At 43.0% G+C, this 20,004-nt stretch overlaps 1 protein-coding gene and 1 pseudogene across 2 annotated transcripts in view; one reads left to right on the top strand and one right to left on the bottom strand.

Moving 5' to 3' along the window:
• Positions 1-20,004, top strand: part of Syndig1 (synapse differentiation inducing 1) — a 155,529-nt gene that overhangs the window by 76,407 nt on the left and 59,118 nt on the right. For both annotated transcript variants that reach the window (XM_051183199.1, XM_051183200.1), the window contains exon 3: positions 19,773-19,910. In XM_051183199.1, the coding sequence (XP_051039156.1) occupies positions 19,773-19,910 (138 nt within the window). The remainder of the gene's footprint in view (positions 1-19,772; positions 19,911-20,004) is intronic.
• On the bottom strand, positions 685-1,274 carry LOC127221306 (cysteine and glycine-rich protein 2-like; annotated as a pseudogene).

The raw sequence follows: 20,004 nt of genomic DNA, 5'->3' as shown, positions 1-20,004 counted from the left end.
ATTTGCTATAGGATTCTTTTAACTATTGGTGGGCCTTATCTCCTCAAAATACTTGGTGCAAAACATAACACAGTTACTTTTCTTTTGCCACTTATTAACTAACCTACTCTAACCTGTTTCAAAATTAGCATACACTGGCATTAGTATCTTTCACATTAGGGGTTAGACAGGTAGGCATAATTGTTCTTTTAGATAAGGTAATTTAGTAAACAATTATATAGAAATTATATTCTAAAAATAAATGAGTCATCATGCATACATGTAAAACACATAACCATGAAACTTTATAACCTAAGTATTAGGTGAAAGAGTTTTAGATGTGGTACTAAGAGCATAATCCCTATATTTTTCTTAACTCCACAAACATCACTATCAAGATGATTAAAAAAAAAAAATGTTGCAGACTGGGTAAGAATATTGGAAAACATATCCAAGACTTTGTTTCTCTCTCTTTTTTTTTTTTCCCAAATCAAGCCAAAACATTATTCCCAATGTAAAAGAAACACTCTTAAATGCTAGTGAAAAGCGAGCAAGCATAGTTCTGTCTTGTCCAGCCTGCATGTGCAGCTATGTAGAGGAGTAAGGCACAGTGCCGGATGCTGGTCGAGTTTCGCAGTAGTGAGTGCCCTGAGGTCATCTGTGTTTTGGTAGTGACGGTTCTATGTGCCATGCTTCGTTCTGGGTTCACTGAGCATGAACAAGGGCCCCTGCTCCTTGACCATAGCCAAATCCCTTGGGCCCAAAGTTCTTCGTGTAGCACCATTTACAATAGATTTCACTTTCTTTCTCAGTCAGAGTTGTAGATTCAAGACTCTCCCCACACTTGGCACATCGGAAGCAGTTTTTGTGCCAGGGCTTTCCAGCTTCAATTATCTTCTCAGCAGCATGGACAGAGTCCCCACACCTGGGACACTTCTCAGCACCTCCATATTTCTGGGCAAATTTCAAAGTGTTTGGATTTGTTGTAGGCTTGTGAGGCTGAGCACTCTCTGGCTTGATGCCCAGCCGCTCGCCATGGTCCATGTTGAGCGTGCCAGAGCCCTGGCCATAACCGTAGCCTTTTGGTCCATACTTCTTTCCATAGCAGGATTTGCAGTAGATCTCTTAGTCATGGATTGCCACTGTTGTGCTATCTAAATTTTTCCTGCAAACCAGGCTCAGGAAGCAACAGCGGTGAAGTCTCCGCCCATCCCACTGCACCTCCTCTGCGTGGTACACGGTCCTAGCACAGACCCCCCACACACACACTTATTTCCACCGCCCCAGACAGGCATTCTGGTGTGAAGCTGCTCTTCTCTAGGTAACCAATGAGACCCCAGTGGGAGGCGGGAGCACGCGACAGGCAGAGCTAGCTAGGCAGAGCTAGCTAGGCCAGGGCAAAGCAAAGCCTCAGGGCAGGCGGGCAGGCAGGCGGGCAGATCGGGCACATCGGACACATCGAAGACTTTGTATGAAGTTTTCTTAGTTTCATTTCTAGTTGTGATTAAAAAAAATACCCTTACAAAAGTAATTTAGGGAATAAAATGCTTGTTTTAGTTCACAGATCCTGGTTACATACAGTTCATCATAGCAGGGAATTCACATTAGCCAGAGCTTAAAGAAGTTGATTTTGTCACATCCATACCTGGGAACAGAAAGCAATAAATGCATGCTTGTGCTTAACTTTCTTCATTCTTACACAGTCCCAGATACCTGCCTAGGGAATGGTGCCACCCACGGTGGGCTGAATCTCCACACCTCAATTAATAGAATCAAAGAAGTCCTCTACAGATATGCTATAGGCCAGCTTTTCCAAACAACCACTACTGAGAGTGCTACAAGGTGATTGCCAATTGTGTTAACTGAGAAACCAAACTAACCATCTAAGATGAATGTATGTATGTGTATATATGTATGTATGTATGTATGTATGTATGTGTGTGTGTATATATATACATACATACATATTACTCTGAACTGAGATGGAAGTAACCAAACAATTCAGTCTAAACTGGGAAAAATATTTGAAGACACAGTCAATTATCATAAATAGATGGCAACTGAGCACACATAAAACATGTCCAACATCCTCAGCAATGAGGGAAGCACAGGGAAACTTCATGACTAGATATCACTACATACCTATCAGAGTCACCAGACCCAAAAGAAAAGAAAACAAACAATGACCAAAAAAAAAAAAAAAAAAAAAAACTGACACCTCCAGGTGCTGATGTATGTATGTAATGTATGTATCTATCTATCTAGATATATCCCATGACTCCTGGAACCCACTCCCATCCCATGCCACCACCACCCCCACTCCACATGGAAGGTGATGCCTTCCAGGAGGGAATATCAAAATCTGTCACATCTTTTGGATTAGGGACTAGGCCCTCTCTCATGCCTCTAGGCTAAGGGTGTATCCCTCCATGGGGAATGTGCTCCCAAAGTCCTTTCTTGCACCAGGGATACATCCTGGTTCCATTGTCAGAGGTCCCTAAGACTTCCCAGGCCTTCTTATTGAGACTTAGGTTCAGGGGGTCAGAGTTGGTCCAACACATTGGTTTCTCAGCTATCAGTCTGAAGGTCCATGAGCTCCCCTTTGTTCAGGTCAGCGGTCTCTGTGGGTGTCTGCTTCTGTTCCCATCAGCTACTGGATGAGGACACTATGATGACATATAAGTTAGTCATCAATATCATTATCAGGGAAGGGCATTTAAGGTAGCCTTTCTATTCTTCCACTGACTCAAACTTCCTGCTCCCTCACGCTCTCCTCTCCCCTCCCCTTCTCCCCTTCTCTTTTAACTAAATCCCTTTCCCATCCCCCCTGCTCCCAAGTTGTTCAGGAGACCTTGTCCCTTTCCCATTCTGTGGGGGATTATGTATGTCTCTCTTAGGGACCTCCTTGTTTCCTAGTTTCTCTGGTGGTGTGGATTGTAGTCTGGTAATCCTTTGCTCTGTGTCTAAAGTCCATGTATAAGTGAGTACATACCATGTACGTACACCTTTTTGTGAAAGGGGTTGCCTTATTCAGGATGGTTTCTTCTAGTTTCGTCAATTGGTCTGTGAATTTCAAGATTCCATTGTGGTTTTTGTTGTTTGTTTCCCCACTGAGTAGGATTCCATTGTGTAATGTACCACATCTTTATACATTCATCAATTGATGGAATCTAGGTTGCTTTCAGATTCTTGCTATTACAAACAATGCTGCTATGAACATAATTGAACAGATGTCTTTTTTGGATGGATGTGGATCATTTGGGTATGTGTCTAAGAAGGGGATTGCCAGGTCATGTGGTAGACTGATTCTCATTTTCCTGAGGAACCACCATACTGATCTCCAAAATGGCTGTACTAGTTTGCACTTCCACAAGCAGTGGAGGAGTGTTCCCCTTTCTCCACATCCTCTCCAGCATAAATTGTCATTGGTGTTTCTAATTTTAGCCATTCTGGCAGGAGTAAGATGGTATCTCAAAGTTGTTTTGATTTGCATTTCCCTGATTGCTAAGGATGTTGAGCACTTTCTTAAGTGTCTTTCAGCCTTTTTTATTTCCTCTATTGAGAATTCTTTCTTCAGTTCTGTACCCCATTTTATAATAGGGTTGGTGTTTTGTTGACTAGTTTCTTGAGTTCTTTGTATATTTTGGAGATCAGCCCTTTGCCAGACGTAGGATTGGTGAAAAATCTTTTCCCAGTGTGTGGGCTGCCGTTTGTTCTTGTCCACTGTGTCCTTTGCCTTACAAAAGCTTCTAAGTTTGAGGATTCCCATTTATTAATTGTTGATCTCAGTGTCTGTGCTACTGGAGTTGTGTTCAGGAAACAGTCTCCTATACCTATTTGTTCAAGGGTACCTCCCACTTACTCTTCTAAGAGGTTCAGTGTGGCTGGACTTATATTGAGGTCTTTGATCCATTTGGACTTGAATTTTGTGCATGGCAATAGATGTGGGTTTATCTGCAGTCTCCAACACACCATCATCCAGTGCCAGCACCATTTGTTGAAGATGCTTCCCCGCCCCCATTGTATTCTTTTAGCTCTTTTGTCAAAAATCAGGTGTTCATAGGTGTGTGGGTTAATATCAGGATTTTCAATTCGATTCCATTAGTCTACCTGTCTATTTTTGTGCCAAAAGCAGGCTGTTTTCAGAACTATAGCTCTGTAATAGAGCTTAAAGTCGGGGATGGTGATGCTTCCCCAAGTTCTTTTATTGCACAGGGTTGTTTTGGCTGTCTTGGGTCTTTTGTTTTTCCATATAAAGTTGATTATTATCCTTTCAAGATCAGTGAATAATTGTGGTGGGATTTTAATGGGGATTGCATTGAATCTGTAGATTGCTTTTGGTACGATTGCCATTTTTACTATATTTATCCTACCTATCCAAGAGCATGGGAGATCTTTCCATTTTCTGGTATCTTCTTCCATTTCTTTCTTATTATATATGTCTTTCATTTGTTTGGTAAGCATTACCCCGAGATACTTTATGTTGCTTGTGGCTATTGTAAATGGTAATGTTTCTCTGATTTCTTTCTCAGCCTCTTTGTCATCTGAATAAAGTAGGGTTATCTTGTATCTTGCTAGTTTGCTGAAGGTGTTTATCAGCTGTAGGAGTTCCCTGGTAGAGTTTATTGGGTCACTATATGATATGTAAACTATCATATCATCTGCAAATAGAGACAGTTTGACTTCTTCCTTTCCAATTTTGATCCCCTTGATCTCCTTTTGTTGTCTTATAGCTTTAGTTATAACTTCCAGTAGGATATTGAAGAGATATGGAGAGAGAGGACAGCCTTGTCTTGTTCCTGATTTTTGAGGAATCGCCTTAAGCTTCTCTCCATTCAGTTTGATGTTGGTTGTTGATTTACTGTATATTGTTTTTATTATGTTTAGGTATGTTTCTGTTATCCCTGATCTCTCCAAGACCTTTATCATGATAGGTTGTTGGATTTTGTTGAAGGCTTTTTCAGCATCTAGGGAGATGATCATATGGTTTTCCTTTTTCAGTTTGTTTATATGGTGGATCATGTTGATAGATTTTTCATATGTTAAACCATCCCTGCAACCCAGGGATGAAGCCTACTTGGTCATGGTAGATGATTTTTCTGATGTATTCTTGGATTTGGTTTGCCAGTATTTTATTGATTATTTTTGCATGGATGTTCATGAGGGATATTGGTCTGTAGTTTTCTTTTTTAGTTGTGTCTTTGTGAGGCTTGGGTACCAAGGTGATTGTGGCCTAGTTGAAAGAGTTTGGTAATGAACCTTCTGTTTCTATTGTCTGGAACAATTTAAGCAATATTGGCATTAGCTCTTCCTTGAATTTCTTGTAGAATTCTGCACTGAAGGCATCTGGCCCTGGGCCCGCACTCCGGTCCAATGGTCACCCTGAGCAGTGGGCCCAGCAGGACCAAGGGTGAGGGAAAGGCAGGCTTTGGGTAGTGTATGAACCAGAGTACCAGGACTGTACCACTGAGGCCAATGTTATAGCGGGGAGCGAGATGTTGAAATAACTCAGGGAGCTCCCAGGGAATTATATGGGGGGGATTCAGCCAGAACTGGTCACAGACTCTACTCTGGCAGTGAGCCGGCAATTGGGCCCTTGAGGCAACCTCAAGGTGGTCCCACTTGGACAGGCAGGTCCAGTGTGCTCAGAGCAGACACAGCAAGTTCCACGGAAGTGGAGGGGGTGTTGGATCCGAACTATGGTCCAATGCTCACCATGAGCAGTGGATCCAGCAGTACTAAGGGTGAGGGGAACTCCAGATGCTGTTAATGATGCAGAATAAACAGTGCTGAAAATTACTTCAGTCTCAAAGAAAGGAAGTGACTTGAAATCACCCTCCAGGAGAATTTTAGTAGGAGAATTACAAGCTCATAGCCATAATCAGCCACACAATGAAGCCCATGATAAGTCAGCACCTTAGAAGAGTTAGTGCATTATGTTATAGACATCTTGATGGGATCTCGAATGGGGACAGAGAGCATTCAATTCTACAAGGTTCCCAGCTGTTGCTGATAGAAATGCAGCCCGCTGCAGCCACTCTGAATAACAGTTTGTTTCTTACAAAGTTAAACTGGTCCTAAGTGGTTTTGGGTATGGGTGTTTGAGGAAGTAAAATCATACAACCACATGAATTTCTGAAAAAATTGATCCATATTTACTTTCAATGGTGAACATAACAGAATCAGTCAAATGTCCCAGGAGAGGAATGTATAGACACAATGTGGTACTTCTTTGTCATGGATCATTATGCAGCAGAAGCAAAGGAGTGGTGAACCCAGACACCTGGATGTATCCTAGGCGTGTTACATTAACTATGGAAAGTCTGTCTCACAAGACTGTGTGCTGTGTGATCCCCACTGTATGACACTGCCAAAGACAGCACTATAAGAACAGACAATAGTTCAAGGTTGGGCGAGAGCTAAGGCTGAGTAGCCATGGGAGTTGAAGAGGAAGATGGGGGAGACTCCTGGATATGATGGACAGTTTCTATCTCTTGATTATTGGTGATTACATAAACCCATGTGAGGACCAGAAGGAACAAAACCATCACCACTGACACAGAGGACAGTAGACAGCAGGTGGTTGCAGTCAGGCCAGCACTGAGTCACAGGTTCTGAGTTGATGTCACTGTGTGGGCTTTGATCAGTGGACTGTGGTTATGTAAGGCATAAGTCAGGGCATGTGGGGACTCTGTTCTATCTTTGCCATTTCAACAGGAACTCTGTTCTATTTTTAAAATTTGTATGAGTGTCTAAAATTACTTCAAAGTATATATATATATATATATATATATATATATATATACATGTTATATTTCAAAATGAATATGTACTATTTCAAAGTATTTATATTTCTGTGTACTATTTCAAAGTACATACAATTTGTACTTTAAATAATGTATGCACACACACACACATATATATGGCAATTGTTAATGAATTTTAATATTCACTCTATAGTCTTCAAATTCTAACTAGACAACTTAAATAAATACTTTCCTTTAAATCATAGAATGTTTCAGAACACCTAAGAAAAATATAAGTTAAGTTAGAGAGTTGTTTAAAATGGCTGCTACCCAATTACAGAACACACAGCCCTTTTGATGAAAACAAAGGTTTGCTATAATTGGTGCTTTCACAGAAGCAGCTGTTGCCTTAGAAAATAATTCCCTGAATGACGGAGCCCACCTGCTCTGTGGGTGCTTCTTACATGTGGTGTCTGTGGTCAGCTGGGGCAGGGCTAAGAGAAAAGATGGGTGATCACATCTGGGTCTGCTGGAGTATAGGACCCTCTAGCTCCCATGTTTTGAGCTTTGGCGTCCCTCCTAGTTGCAAAGATGGAAGATGTAGAAACCGTATTCTAAAACTATCTAGAGATGACGCTTCCAGTACCTGGAATTTGGAGATAGTGTACTGACATCAGACTGCTCACATAGGGATCCGCTGCTCACCTACTATGCACCATGTGCAATGAGATCCTCATCCCAGACAAGGGGCCCAGAACCCTGGGGCAGAAGACAGGGCCAGGCAAGATATAGGGGTATGAATGGCTAATGGTCTTATAAAGGGGCAGATATCATGGTGTTCCTTTCCCAGGGAATTTGGAATAATCTTTTTTTCCACTGAAGAGACAAAAACTACTACTGAGAAGATAATAGTTGTGGTAGATGAATTTCAGGTCCCCCGAGCGTGCCCTGAGTTCTAGGGAGGGCTGGCATGATACTTGACTACTTACTACACCTCCCAGTTCACACTCCTTACCCTGAAGCCTACAGTTATATTCCTGGTTTTCTGGTGAGATCCTTCTAGTTCACATCAGTGGAACTGCTAGGCTACAGAGCTTGCGAATTCTACCAGCATCCTGCAACTTAAACAACTAGATCTCTTCCAGATGCACCAGCAGCTGTTTGCTCGGTGACCTTGCAGTGGGTGCTCATTTGCTGTGTCCTTTGAGAAGTCATCCTGACCCCAAGCTTCCCCCGCACCACCTCCACTTTCATTTGCTTGGCTGAAGCTCATCTATTGGAAGTGTTTGAAGTCTTAATGTTCTTGAGGGGTGTACATGTGTGCCAAAGACCACTAAGTAGTTTCCCTATGAAAACACAAAATGAACAAACAGGATGAGATACCAGATTGCAATGCTAAATAAATTTTCATCTGTCACAAAAAGGAATTCAGTTTTTATTTTTTTCACTTTTTCCAGTGGCATCCACATCAGCATTTCTATTAAAGCACAATCAGAAGAGGAAAAATTTTGTATGCAATGCTTAATCCCCGAAAGAAAAAAATTCAATTTAAAGTAGCATTTTCCCACTGAAATGGAACATTTAGGAAGGGACTTCTGACATTTTATGTTTAAGATGATAGCAGACTGAAATTTGAAAGACTAATGCACAGGTTCCTGTATTCTCATCTTTATTCTCCTCGGGCTTCATGCATCATACTGGCTTTACTATCCCATCTATGGACATATATTTTCTGTGCTCTTTGAAAGTAAGTTGCAATTGTGATGTTTTCTCATTCCAAATATAAGGAGAAAAATATATAACACACACACACACACACACACACACACACACACACACACACACACATCGCCACACATATTCTAAGAACATAACTATTAAGAAATTATCAGTTGCAAGACTCTTTCCTGGTCTACAAAGTGCATACCCCTCTATTTATTTCATTGCTTCCTGTGTTGATTGTGTAGCAAAGGAAAGTAAATTCAGATCCAGTTCCCACACTGCATATATTGCCATAGCCCTGCTGTCTTCTTTAATGTGGATGAGCCTTGCTGTCTGTTCTTGTTTGTCATGACCTTGATTTTTTAAGACTATAGGTCAGTTACATTGCAGGCCAGCTGTAAATTTAGGTTTGTCCGATTGACTCTGTTTAATTGAACTTAAGCTACAAAAATGATACCATATCTCCCAGTCTGACCAGTCAGGAGGCCAGTAGCATCTACTTAGTTTTTACGAGTGTGGGTAGCTCTTATTTCTTCCATTGGTGACTGCCAAATTTTTCATTGACCACAGGACTGTGTTGCTTGGTAATCACTGAGTGATTTGCAGGAAGATGCTCATATGAGCACCTTGTGACAAATGCCCAACTTCTGTGATTCCTGTGATATTTGTGGGGAGGCTTGTATATGATATGTATATTATACAGCAACACACATGTTCACACACTTGATAATCAGACGTTTCTTATAAAAGACACTATTAGGAAATTTCAATGTACAAACATCATAAACTAGCCCGATACAAACTAAGATGGCTTCAGTGTCACTCGGAATGATTTCTATGTTACCATCATTGTATATGGAGTCTGTCACTGAGTGGAATGTCCTGAGTTACAAGCTGTGTACTTTTCTATGGGTATGGTATTTATTAATATTTTCTTCGGGTCTCATCTATCACTTTTTATAAGCTTCATTATGTTCTCCATGGGGCCACAGCATAGTTCATTTAACTGCTTGTCCTGTGACTATCCCATCAAAATTGAAACATTCCTTTCTGGAGGGAGGAAGAAAGCACCTATGACTCAGGATCTACTCATAGAACTTACAAGCTTCAGCTAAGACAGTCACAATGCCTCTGTCCAAGGTCATGTAAGCAGTACCAACTGCTGGTAAGAGAGACACTGCCCAGCAGATCTATCAGTAGATTTTTACAGGGAAACACTGGGATTCGACCTCTGTGACTCATCGTCCATTTGGAGTGGGCTTTTGGGTTATTTAGCTGCCTATGTGCCCTCCAAGCTCCTACAAGTAACTACTCATTGGTTCACCAAGCTAGAGCTGTGTAGAATCAGTTCTTTGGTCTGCCATTTGCCTATCAGACATGTGTAAACATTTGCTATGTCTATCCAGGAAGAGTCATACAGTGTTCCCTTCTTTGAATGTTCAAGTTTAGTTGTTTCCAACATTTTGTAGTTACTCATAACATTGCAATGAAACAGTGAAACAGCTAGTGCTTATGCATCTTATGTTTTTTTGTTTTGTTTTTGTTTTTTGTTTTGTTTTGTTTAATTGTCCAGATGGATTCCTAGGAATGGGATTGTGAGGCCAAAGACTAAGATCTATGCTTTTGCTGTATCCTGACTGTTTTGCTTCCTGACAGTTGCACTGATTGGCATCCTGTCAGCTCACTTCCTTGTAATCTCACCAACTTCATAGCTGTTCACCCAGCCTTGAGGCAGGCTTTATTACAGTTTGGCAATATGGTGGGTTCTAAAGTAAAAACTTCAGCCCGTGCAAGAACAGACCCTGTCCTTTTAAGGTCCCAGCGAGGGAAGGGGAGGTGTAATGTCATAGAGAAATGTGTTCAAGGTTAACTGCTATCGCAAAAGTAGACTAAGAGACAATGTGCCTACTTGTAATTCAGGTCTAAGGCCAAAGAACATTATTGGATACACAGCATCTGGAAGAATAATGGGGCTGGATAATATGTGATGTGACAGTGGTCTTTTGCCTATCCCTATAGTTTTTCTCTCTTCAGGACTTTGTTTTCAGAAAGGGAACATTTCCAGAAGGGGTGGTAGAACAGAGTCCCTGCCTATGTGATGGGACGTTTTCAGTGTTCCATGTGAAACCAGTAAAAAATAGTAAAGGGTAGATTAAGCTCTGAGTTCCCCAGGCAAACATAACAAAGTAGATTTAAAAAAAAAAAAAATTCTGAAATAGGCACTTGTCTTGGAAAATATACATGTGGTTATTACGTGCTATGAAGACTCACCTATGGTGGATTAATAAGGATTGGGATAGGCTGAATAGATGTTTATTCAGGGAGAAATAACTTATAACAGAGACAGATGAACACCAGCAGGTTCCTGGTCCCAAGGGTGCCTCTGGATGCTCTCTGTCCCTATCCAGCAAGTAAGAGAGCACTCCAGGGTCCCTTCCCCAGACCTAGTGCCCCTGTCCCCACCCCCAGTGAGCATGGTCAGTGCCACAGGTGCAGACAGAGTGAATATCTCACTACACTCACCTGTATGAATGATGCCTATTTAAAGCTGGAGGGCACATCTACTAACTGTATCAACAGTCAGTAGCTTAGCATGTAGCTGTGAAACCAACCCTCTGAGTATTTCCCTCCTAGTTAAGTTGATGTAGGATATGCCTAGTGATCTCAAGCAGTAGGGTGTGGCATGGGCTAGGTGTAGGCATTACTCCACCTCATGCTATGTACCCTCTTACTCTCCACAGTCCTGATCACACTGTCTTTGCATGTGCTGGTCCCTCTGCACACAGACCCTTTACCAAGTTGATGACTAAGTCAGACTGAAGTCTCTCTCTCTCTCTCTCTTTTTTTATTTTCTAAAACCTGTTTTTTATGTGTGTTTATCATTTTCCAAAGGCCATGTGTTAAATCCTTGATTCCCATGGTGGCAGTATTACATGATGGTGGAACCTAGCAGGAAGCCCGTAGGTCATTGGTGGGTATATCCTTACAGGAGACAGTGGGACCTTGATGTGACCTCCCTCTCATTTTCTCCCTCTCTTCTTCTCCCCATCTTCACCCTTTCATTCTCCCCCCCCCCCCGCCTCTCTTCCTTTGGTTTTGGTTTCTGGATCATGGTGTGAGTATGATTTACCATGATGTGCTTCTTTGACACAGTCCCCACTGAAACCTTCAAAACTGAGCCACGCTAAAATTTTCCGGTTCATAAGTTATCTCATGTATTTTGTTATAGTGAAAGAAGGCTGGCTGACACAGCATGCTATGAGTTTGTGTCACTAACAAGAAAGGCAAATTGCCACATGAATGAAAATGAGGACATGACTGCAAGGTATGGTTGAGGAACAAAAAATTATGGTAGATATGAGGGAAAATAACAGGCCATGAGAGGAGAGAGATGGGGAAGGGCAAAAGAAGGGATAAGGACAAGAAAGAAGGGGACAAGTGGACTAAGAGAGCCAAGAGCTCAAAAGACCATGTGGCTGAAATGACAGGTTTATATAGGAAAGAAGCTAAGGGAAAGGAAGGGAAGGCAAGTCCCTGGATTGGAGATGTTTAGGCAGAGGATGTGGTGCGAAAAACTAAGAGGTCCACAAGTACTGAGTGATCCTGGAGGCCTGTGTGCACTTTGGTTGCTAATGGGCACTACAGTTTGCCATTTGTTCTGGGTTTTGGGGGGACCTGACTTTTACACAAGTTGATCTCTTGCTGGTCCTCGTCACTTTTATGTGAATCATGCAGTGTTCTTCACACAAGTCTGGGGTGACTTTGCTTTAAAATCATGTTTTTATTTATCCTTTGTACTTATTTGCTTAACAATGGTGATGGTTCTTTATCCTGCCTGACCATGGTCTATGTGGTTCTCTCACCTCTCAAGGTTACCTTGAGTTTGGTGGTTTTGTTCCATGTAGGTGCCCTAGCTGAACTTTGTGGGTATCTAATACACCTAGACTCCCCACAGGATTTGAGAAGGCACATTTAGTTCCTCACTATCTCTCAGGTAGCACTCTTGCAGGTGAGTCCCCTGCCTGACCTCCACTCACCTGAAGACTTTCTGTTTCTTTGCCTGCTCAGTACATTGTAAGGGAACCTATCCCCCAAGAAGCTAACCACTGGGACACCTGCAAGAGGTTCCAGATACTCACAGAGGCTGTACTACTCCTGCATTACCTGCAGTCTATGACAGCCCCCACTTCTCTTTCCACGTCATTTCCTGGTTGGTGCCTCCAGGTTGCCTCATCTTCTATTGCTAATAACCAAGCAATGAAAACTAGGTAGACCTTGTCAAAAATGGGCTTTTTGTGTCTTATGGTTCTGTTCCGGCAAGCAGAAGGGTCCCATCTGACAGTGAGCACCTTGATGGAAGAATGGATAGTCAGAACATGATATCCCATGGGAAGAAGCAGGGAGCATGTGGATCACTTCTTGTCTCTTGCTTATCTTAAAAAGCTACCGAGATTCAATGGGGATAAACCCTAATTGCCTTATCTACTCTTAGTCATTCCCACCTTTAGAGACTGCAGTTGGACTTGGTTTCTACTCTCCTATTCCCAAATGACTTTGGAAATAGAGTTCATAACATGTGAGTTCTAAGAGACATACATGTTAGTGTTTGAAAGTGAGATATCTCCATATTCTTATGTTTAAACATTTGGTCCTCAGCTGGTGACCCTGTTAAAGGAGTCTGCAGAACTTGAAGGAGGCAGACTAGCTGGAGGAAGAGGTCACTTGAGGGAGCATTTTTTTGAAGGTTTTAGCCTGGCCCTCTTTCCAGACAAAGCTCTCTGTGTCCTAGTCTGCCAAGCCATAGGAAGTGATGACTACAAACTCTTGCCACCATAGCCAAGCTACTCCAGTTTCCATGCCTCTCATCATTACGAACTCAATCTCCTGAAACCAGGAGGCAAATTACACCTCTCCCTCCTTAACTTGCTTCTTGTCAGTTACTTTATCATAACATTAAGAAAAGTAACCAACACAACACACTAACTGTGCAACCTTGCAAAAATGTCTGCTCCTGAACACTTGATATCCCACACTAAGATGGGTCTGGAGTCAGCACTTGCTAAAGCTGCCTTCCCAGGGCACTGAGCACTCACAAACTTCAGGAACAATGGCAGAAACATTGTCTTAAAGGTAAATGGGCTTCTTATCCTAATCCAGCCACTGGTTGTATATGGAGAAGTAGCCCTCTAATGTAATTGTATTCCATCTCATCTTGCTCCACCTCCATGACCAAAGACTTACCAAATACCAAAAGCTGCACCAGGGATACATTCTAATGAGTTACGCTTCCTTTGGCTCCTGATTTCAGAACATCACAGATTCCAAAGGTCTTAACCATCCTTCATTGCTAGCCAGACACTTCTCAAATGAGAAATGAGTTTGCTCTTTGCCCAGAACAAATGCCTATGAATAGAACTTTCCCTTTGAAACACTGCCCTGCATGTGTAAGCTCCTCTCACTACAGTCTTCCTCCTGGGAAACTCTGCCTGCTACATTGACTAAAGAGGTGTCTTTGACACGACTGAGTGGGGATGACAACTATTTACAGCAAGCACTCTTCACGGCCTGGTGCCTGCTCCAAAAGGCTGAGCAAACATTTTATAGAAAGAACTGAAATCTCATACAAAACATGTTGATCCATGGGAATGTGATCTTCATGGGGAGCTGAGAAAGTAGGAGCTAGGATCTGAAGGGCTGCAAGCAAGAGAAACAGAACCAAAGCAGGATACTATATGAATAACTAGGAAAAAGTGCTATTCCTGGTGGTGAGTCACACAGCAGTGTGTTTCAGCTTCATCCTCAGCTCCACATTTATACACTAGCAAACACCCTGTCAGCCATTCCGCAGTTTGCTAGCAAATGTTCCTCAGGTGTTGGAAGTCACCCAATCACCAGCAACAGGGATGCAACCCAGTATTGCAGGGTGGTGCAGTATTTCTTTCCCACCATCTAGTGAAATGCCTTTCCTTGCCCACATCCCTTTAACTCAGTTGTTCTCAACTTTCCTAATGCTGAGACACTTTAATACAGTTCCTCATTCTGTGGTGACCTCCAGTCATAAAATTATTTAGTTGCTACTTCATAACTGTAATCCTGTCACTGTTATGAATCATAATGCAAATATCTGATTGCAGGATATCTGATAGGTGACTCCAAAGAGGTCATGGCCCAAGGATTGAGAACCATTGATTTAGCCTCTTCCTGTCTCTCTGCCTACTTCAGTTCTGTCTGGCTCTGAGTCACACTGAGAGCCTCCAAAGAAAAGGGGTCAATGATACACAGGGAGATGACAGGACCCTCAGCCTCATCTCTTGCAAGAAAATCCCTGGATGGTGAGCAGTAGGGACTTCATCCCATCTCTTACAGGACATGCATGCCACTTTGTTTTACTTGGTTTCCTTCTAAGTGAATTTTACTCTTTATTCCTTCATTTAAAAATTATTTTCATATTTCTAGATTTTGATCAGGTCAATGTCTTCTAAAATCATAGAAACTTTCCTCTCAAGGAATACACCATTATTTAAGGAACACTGAACTAAATGCTACTGGGAGAAATAAAGATTTACTTTGGAGTAGTTCATTAACTTACTCATTTATCAAGTTTATTAATAATTGTTATTTATTTTATTGTCTGGGAGCCCAATGCTCAAATAGGAAAGGGACTGACCATGTTCAGTTTATACAGTGCTGGGCATCAAACCCAGGGGTTTGGTGCGTGCTAGACAAATACATTACCAACTGAGCTACCTGTTGAGGGTTTACTTTGCTTCTATTTTACCACCTCATGATACACTTTCAGTTTGTGGGGAACCTAGAGTCGAATAGAAGAAACTAAACACATGCTCCTAACATATGCCCAAGATGGTTAATGTATTGTTTAGGACAATTGTACTCAAATCCTGAAATGGGCCTTCCTTGTACTCTGTATTTGTGAGACCCTAGATCTGTGAGCCATGCAGGGACCACACAATTGGGCTATAGGGGATGCCAGGGTTTTTAATGTGGTCTGGTTTTGACAAAAGCAGAGAACATGGACTTTGTATTAGCTTTGCTTCTACTGATGTGATAAATACCATGACCAAAAGCCAGAGGAAAGTGTTTATTTCATCAACTCCAGACCACCATGAAGGGAAGTCCAGGCAGGAACTCCAAGTAGGAAATAGAAGAGAGACCACAGAAGAATGCTGTTTACTAGCTTGTTCCCCGTGGCTTACTCAACTGGGTGTTTTATACAACCCAGGACCACCTTTTCAGAGGTGGTGCCACCCACAGTGACTGGAACCTCCCACATCAATCATTAATCAAGAAAACAGTCCACAGACTTGCCTACTGGCCAATCTGGTGGAGTCATTTCTCAGTTGAAGTTGGTGTTTCTGTTGGCTGAGGCCACAGGTGAGTTCTTTATCCAGCAAAGGTGCACTGAGTCCTCCTTGTGTCAGGGCATACCTGTGATCTCTGCCTGCCAGGAGCTCAAACCCAAGTAAGACAGTAGACAGCAGCACAACTGAAAATTTGAGTAGGTCGAGATTCTACCAGGGAATCTGTCAAGTGTTGGGGAGGCCCTGATGAGACGCGACATTTGGGGAGAACCCACTAGTGCATCCAGGAAATGATTTCTAGGTGCATATGATAGAGGTACACTGATAGATACTGAACACTGTGGCTTCTGAGTAATGGAATGTGTAGTGAGTCCCAGGAAACATCTGTGGATTGTATTTAGTTCTAAGTGATTTAGGTTGGCATAGGTCTATGTGGCTAACAGCTGCTGGCTTAGTATAACGAACCCATCCAGAGTGCCTCCTGGGACCATATGGTGACCCTCCTGCCCAGATGACCAGGTGGAAGAAAAAAGGATGACTACAGGTCACCACACTAGTGATGACACCTGGAGGGAGTTCAAGTAACACAACTGAATCAAACTTTGCACCCTGGAAACAGCCAGCAGCCCTTGCTCACACGGCTGCAATGAGTGTAGAACTCTGTGAAGATCAGCACAAAGTCTGACCTTGTGACTACTTAACAATGAAAAACCAACAATATAAGGCTTGAGACACATCAGCCCAGTGGGGAGATAGTCTACTCAGGGGATCAAACCAGTCAGCAGGCACAGGCTGCAGGGCGAACAGCCCACTTGCCTCTGCCTTACGTCCTGCAGCTCACAAGGAGACATCTCATGACTCCTGAACTTCTGTGAGTGTTTCCCATCTGCTGCAGATGTTCCAGACACTGACCTAGGAAGGGGATTTGAAAGACAGATGCCCTACAAGCCAAGTCTCTTCTGCGTGGGTGGTGCATATTTCATCTACTGGGCTGAAGGAATCTTCCCGTCTCTTGGGCCGGCTGTATTTCCTCCTCTCCCTATTTGGTGGCTCTGTGCCCATGGCCACTTAAACCCATGAGGATCCTGCAGATGAAAGAGCAAAGGAAGGGTTACAAGCCAGGATGATCTTATCTTCTCTGCAATTTTTCTTGAATTTTGAAAATCCATTTTAATCAAACTGATTAATTATTTTGGTGTCAAGCAAGAACAAATCTGTAGCTTCAGTGTGTGATTCAATTAAGAATCTGTGAAGTATTTATTGTTCTGAAACCCATTTCTTCACAGCATAAGGACCGTGATGTAATTCTTTAGAGATGGGCAGAGCCAGACACTGCAGTGCTGGCAGGCTTCGGGGCCATGGAACAGCAGATTCCAGCCTTGACTGTATGGGAAAACTTCAGCACCTCTGTGGCTACTACCACACCTACACAACCATCTTGCCATACACCAATTAAGGAGCATGATCACTAGAGGCCCTGGTGAGCAACGTGGAGGAGCAAAGACATAGGTGAAGCAAAACTGTTTTGTGTGCAGCTGGCTACGAGTTCAAACACAGCACAAAGCCTGGAATAAACCATGAGGAACTAGCTGATCAGTGCTATTGGCAAGAGTGTCAACCTTTCTCCGCCTCCACTTTGTCCATTATAAAACAGAAATGGCAATTACAGTTAAATTATTTCTAGAGGCCTTATGAGACACAATGACCTCAGGAGCACAAAACTCACTCTTTGTAAACTAAAACTCAAAACCCCAAAGACTAAGAGCTAAATATCTAAACAAACAGGCACAGATTTGTTGGTTGTCCATGAGCCAAAACCTCCACTCACATCAGGGCACCTTTGACCCACAGGTCAAGAAGGTGAAGGTCTGAAGAATAAGATGACCTTTGACCTCTGAGTGTAGTCTTTTGTCCCTGTTAGATCTGTCACAGGCCAACCTCTCAGAAATCCAACAGAGTTGGTCCCCCAGCAGGGCAGTTCAGCATGCACAATTGTAGCCACAGACCTCCTCTACATCACTAGTTTTCAGGAGGAAAGAGAGACGACTTGTTTGACAGGGTTATATGTGAAGAGGTACTATGTGACAACATTCAGACTGAGCACAGAGTGTCCTTCAGTCTTATAGGTGATTCCATGCTGTGCAAGCCCTGGGCAGTGCAGTCCTCAAATCTTGCATGAACTATGCATCCCTGCCAGTTGTTTTGATTTCCATCTCAGGTAGCCATAATGATAGTAATTTTCATTTTCCTTTACTGTTCTGGAGAGCACATGGGAGAATGTGTACAGAATGAATTGAAGTTCCACAGATAACTCTGTAGAAAGGACACTGTACAGTCCCAGACGCATGGAAAGGACACTGTACCAGGCAGAAGACCCATACCTTGGCAAAGAGCAACAGTGACCATCAGGACAGAGACATGATAGAGAGCTGGCCTTTTGGCCTCCAGAGGTGACTTTTGCTCTGGGGAATAAAGCATGTAACCCCCAGCCCCTGTGGGGAGAACTAGTTCTGTGTGAGCAATGGGTTATCAGCTTCCATAGCAGGGCCACTCGAAGAAATCCTTGTTTGTTATGTGAGTGATCCCAACACCCTGTGCTTCTTTTCTCTGTTAACGACACAGAAACCAAGTTCCTGACCTCTCAGTGCAGCGCTATGCTGTCTGCCTGGTGGTGAGGGCTTCCAGCAGTTTTAGTGTAAGATTATGAATAACACCATTTTAGTCTGGGGGAATTTTTGGCATCTGTGTATGAGTGGCTCCAAGCTGCTGTGTGTGTGGGGGGGGGGGGGAGGATAGCCTGAGGGGGTATAGCCTGATGCAGCAGGTGTCAAGTGGAATCATCCCACAGCCAAGCTCCGTAGTACATTCTCAAGCTTCTCTAGGCTGTGGCAGGATCTGAATGATAATGAGCTTTTTGAAGAGGAGATGCTCTGTTTCCTTTTTGTTTTTAGAAACAGTGTCTGGAGTAAGTAAGGGTCTCATTTTTGTGCAAATAGACAGTTGGAGAAGGCAATCTTGCTTTTTTTTTTTTTTTTTTTTTTTTTTGATGAGTCAGCACGAAGGGCATATGATTTGATGAGATAAAATCCACAGTGAGTGGAGCCAGCCAGGGGTGCCCATCCAAGGTCTAGGTAGCAAGCATGCACAAGCTTTACAAGGTAGCTAGGTGGTGGTTCTCCCACTGGTAAGTCTTAGAATAACCTCAATGATATTCCCAGCCCACTCACCAAACCACCTACATCAAATTCCCAGGAAATTCTCACCAGTCTGGGAGAATCCCATGTGCCACTGTATTACAGCAAAGAGAGAGCTACATTTGCAGACAGCTGCTCCCAGAACAGCTGTCACATCCCCATGAGGGAGGCTGCACATCTGGGTGTAACGTGGGCCCCTTATATCCTGACTCAGATCAGCATCAAATGAAACTTGAGCATATCCAGAGACAGTATCCGCCCTCTATCCACACCAGCCCCACCATGCACTGAACACAAAAAGCAAGATACAGGTAGAGCATGTCTCCTGGAAGTCCCCAAGGTCACCATCTTTATCCCATCATCCCACACCAGGATTCCAGAGATCTCTAAGACATGGTTTTCCTCACTGTCATCCTAATAAACCTACTGTAAGTCTAAGATGTCCTGAGCCAGACTGCCTGGAAGACAATACCTAGAGAAATCAATGATAAACTAAAACAAAACAGCAACAACAGAAGACTGTACATTGAACCATGGTGAGCTAAGGACCTTTTGTATCACAATTGTTTTCCATAACATTTTGCCTACTGCTTTGCTGTCTAAGAGGTTTGCACTGAGAAGGCCTTCAGTCTTCCTGGTCTTGGCCATGTGTTCCATTGCTATGTCCTTGTTTGAGGTTCGTATTTACTAGTCATCATGGTAACAAGAACATCAGAAATAGAACATCAGCCAGGAAGGGCCTGCTTCAGCCAGGTAGCAGTCCATTATTCTTTCACTAAACTTCCCTCATGTCCTTCCCACTGTCTCTGCAGAGTGACTACTCCAGCGACACAGAGAGTGAAGACAACTTCCTTATGATGCCCCCACGGGACCACCTGGGGCTCAGCGTCTTCTCTATGCTCTGCTGCTTCTGGCCTTTGGGCATTGCAGCCTTCTACTTGTCCCATGAGGTAAGGCCTCTGTTGGCTGGTTATACACACTACAGAGTAATGCTCATACAAGCACACTATCATGAAGGATAACCAAGGAAGCTTGGCCATTGTC

The sequence above is a fragment of the Phodopus roborovskii genome, unplaced genomic scaffold (genome assembly GCF_943737965.1).
Source record: "Phodopus roborovskii unplaced genomic scaffold, PHOROB, whole genome shotgun sequence".
Taxonomy (NCBI): domain Eukaryota; kingdom Metazoa; phylum Chordata; class Mammalia; order Rodentia; family Cricetidae; genus Phodopus; species Phodopus roborovskii.
The sequence above is the reverse complement of the archived record's forward strand: the minus strand, read 5'-3'. Positions and strand labels throughout refer to the sequence as shown.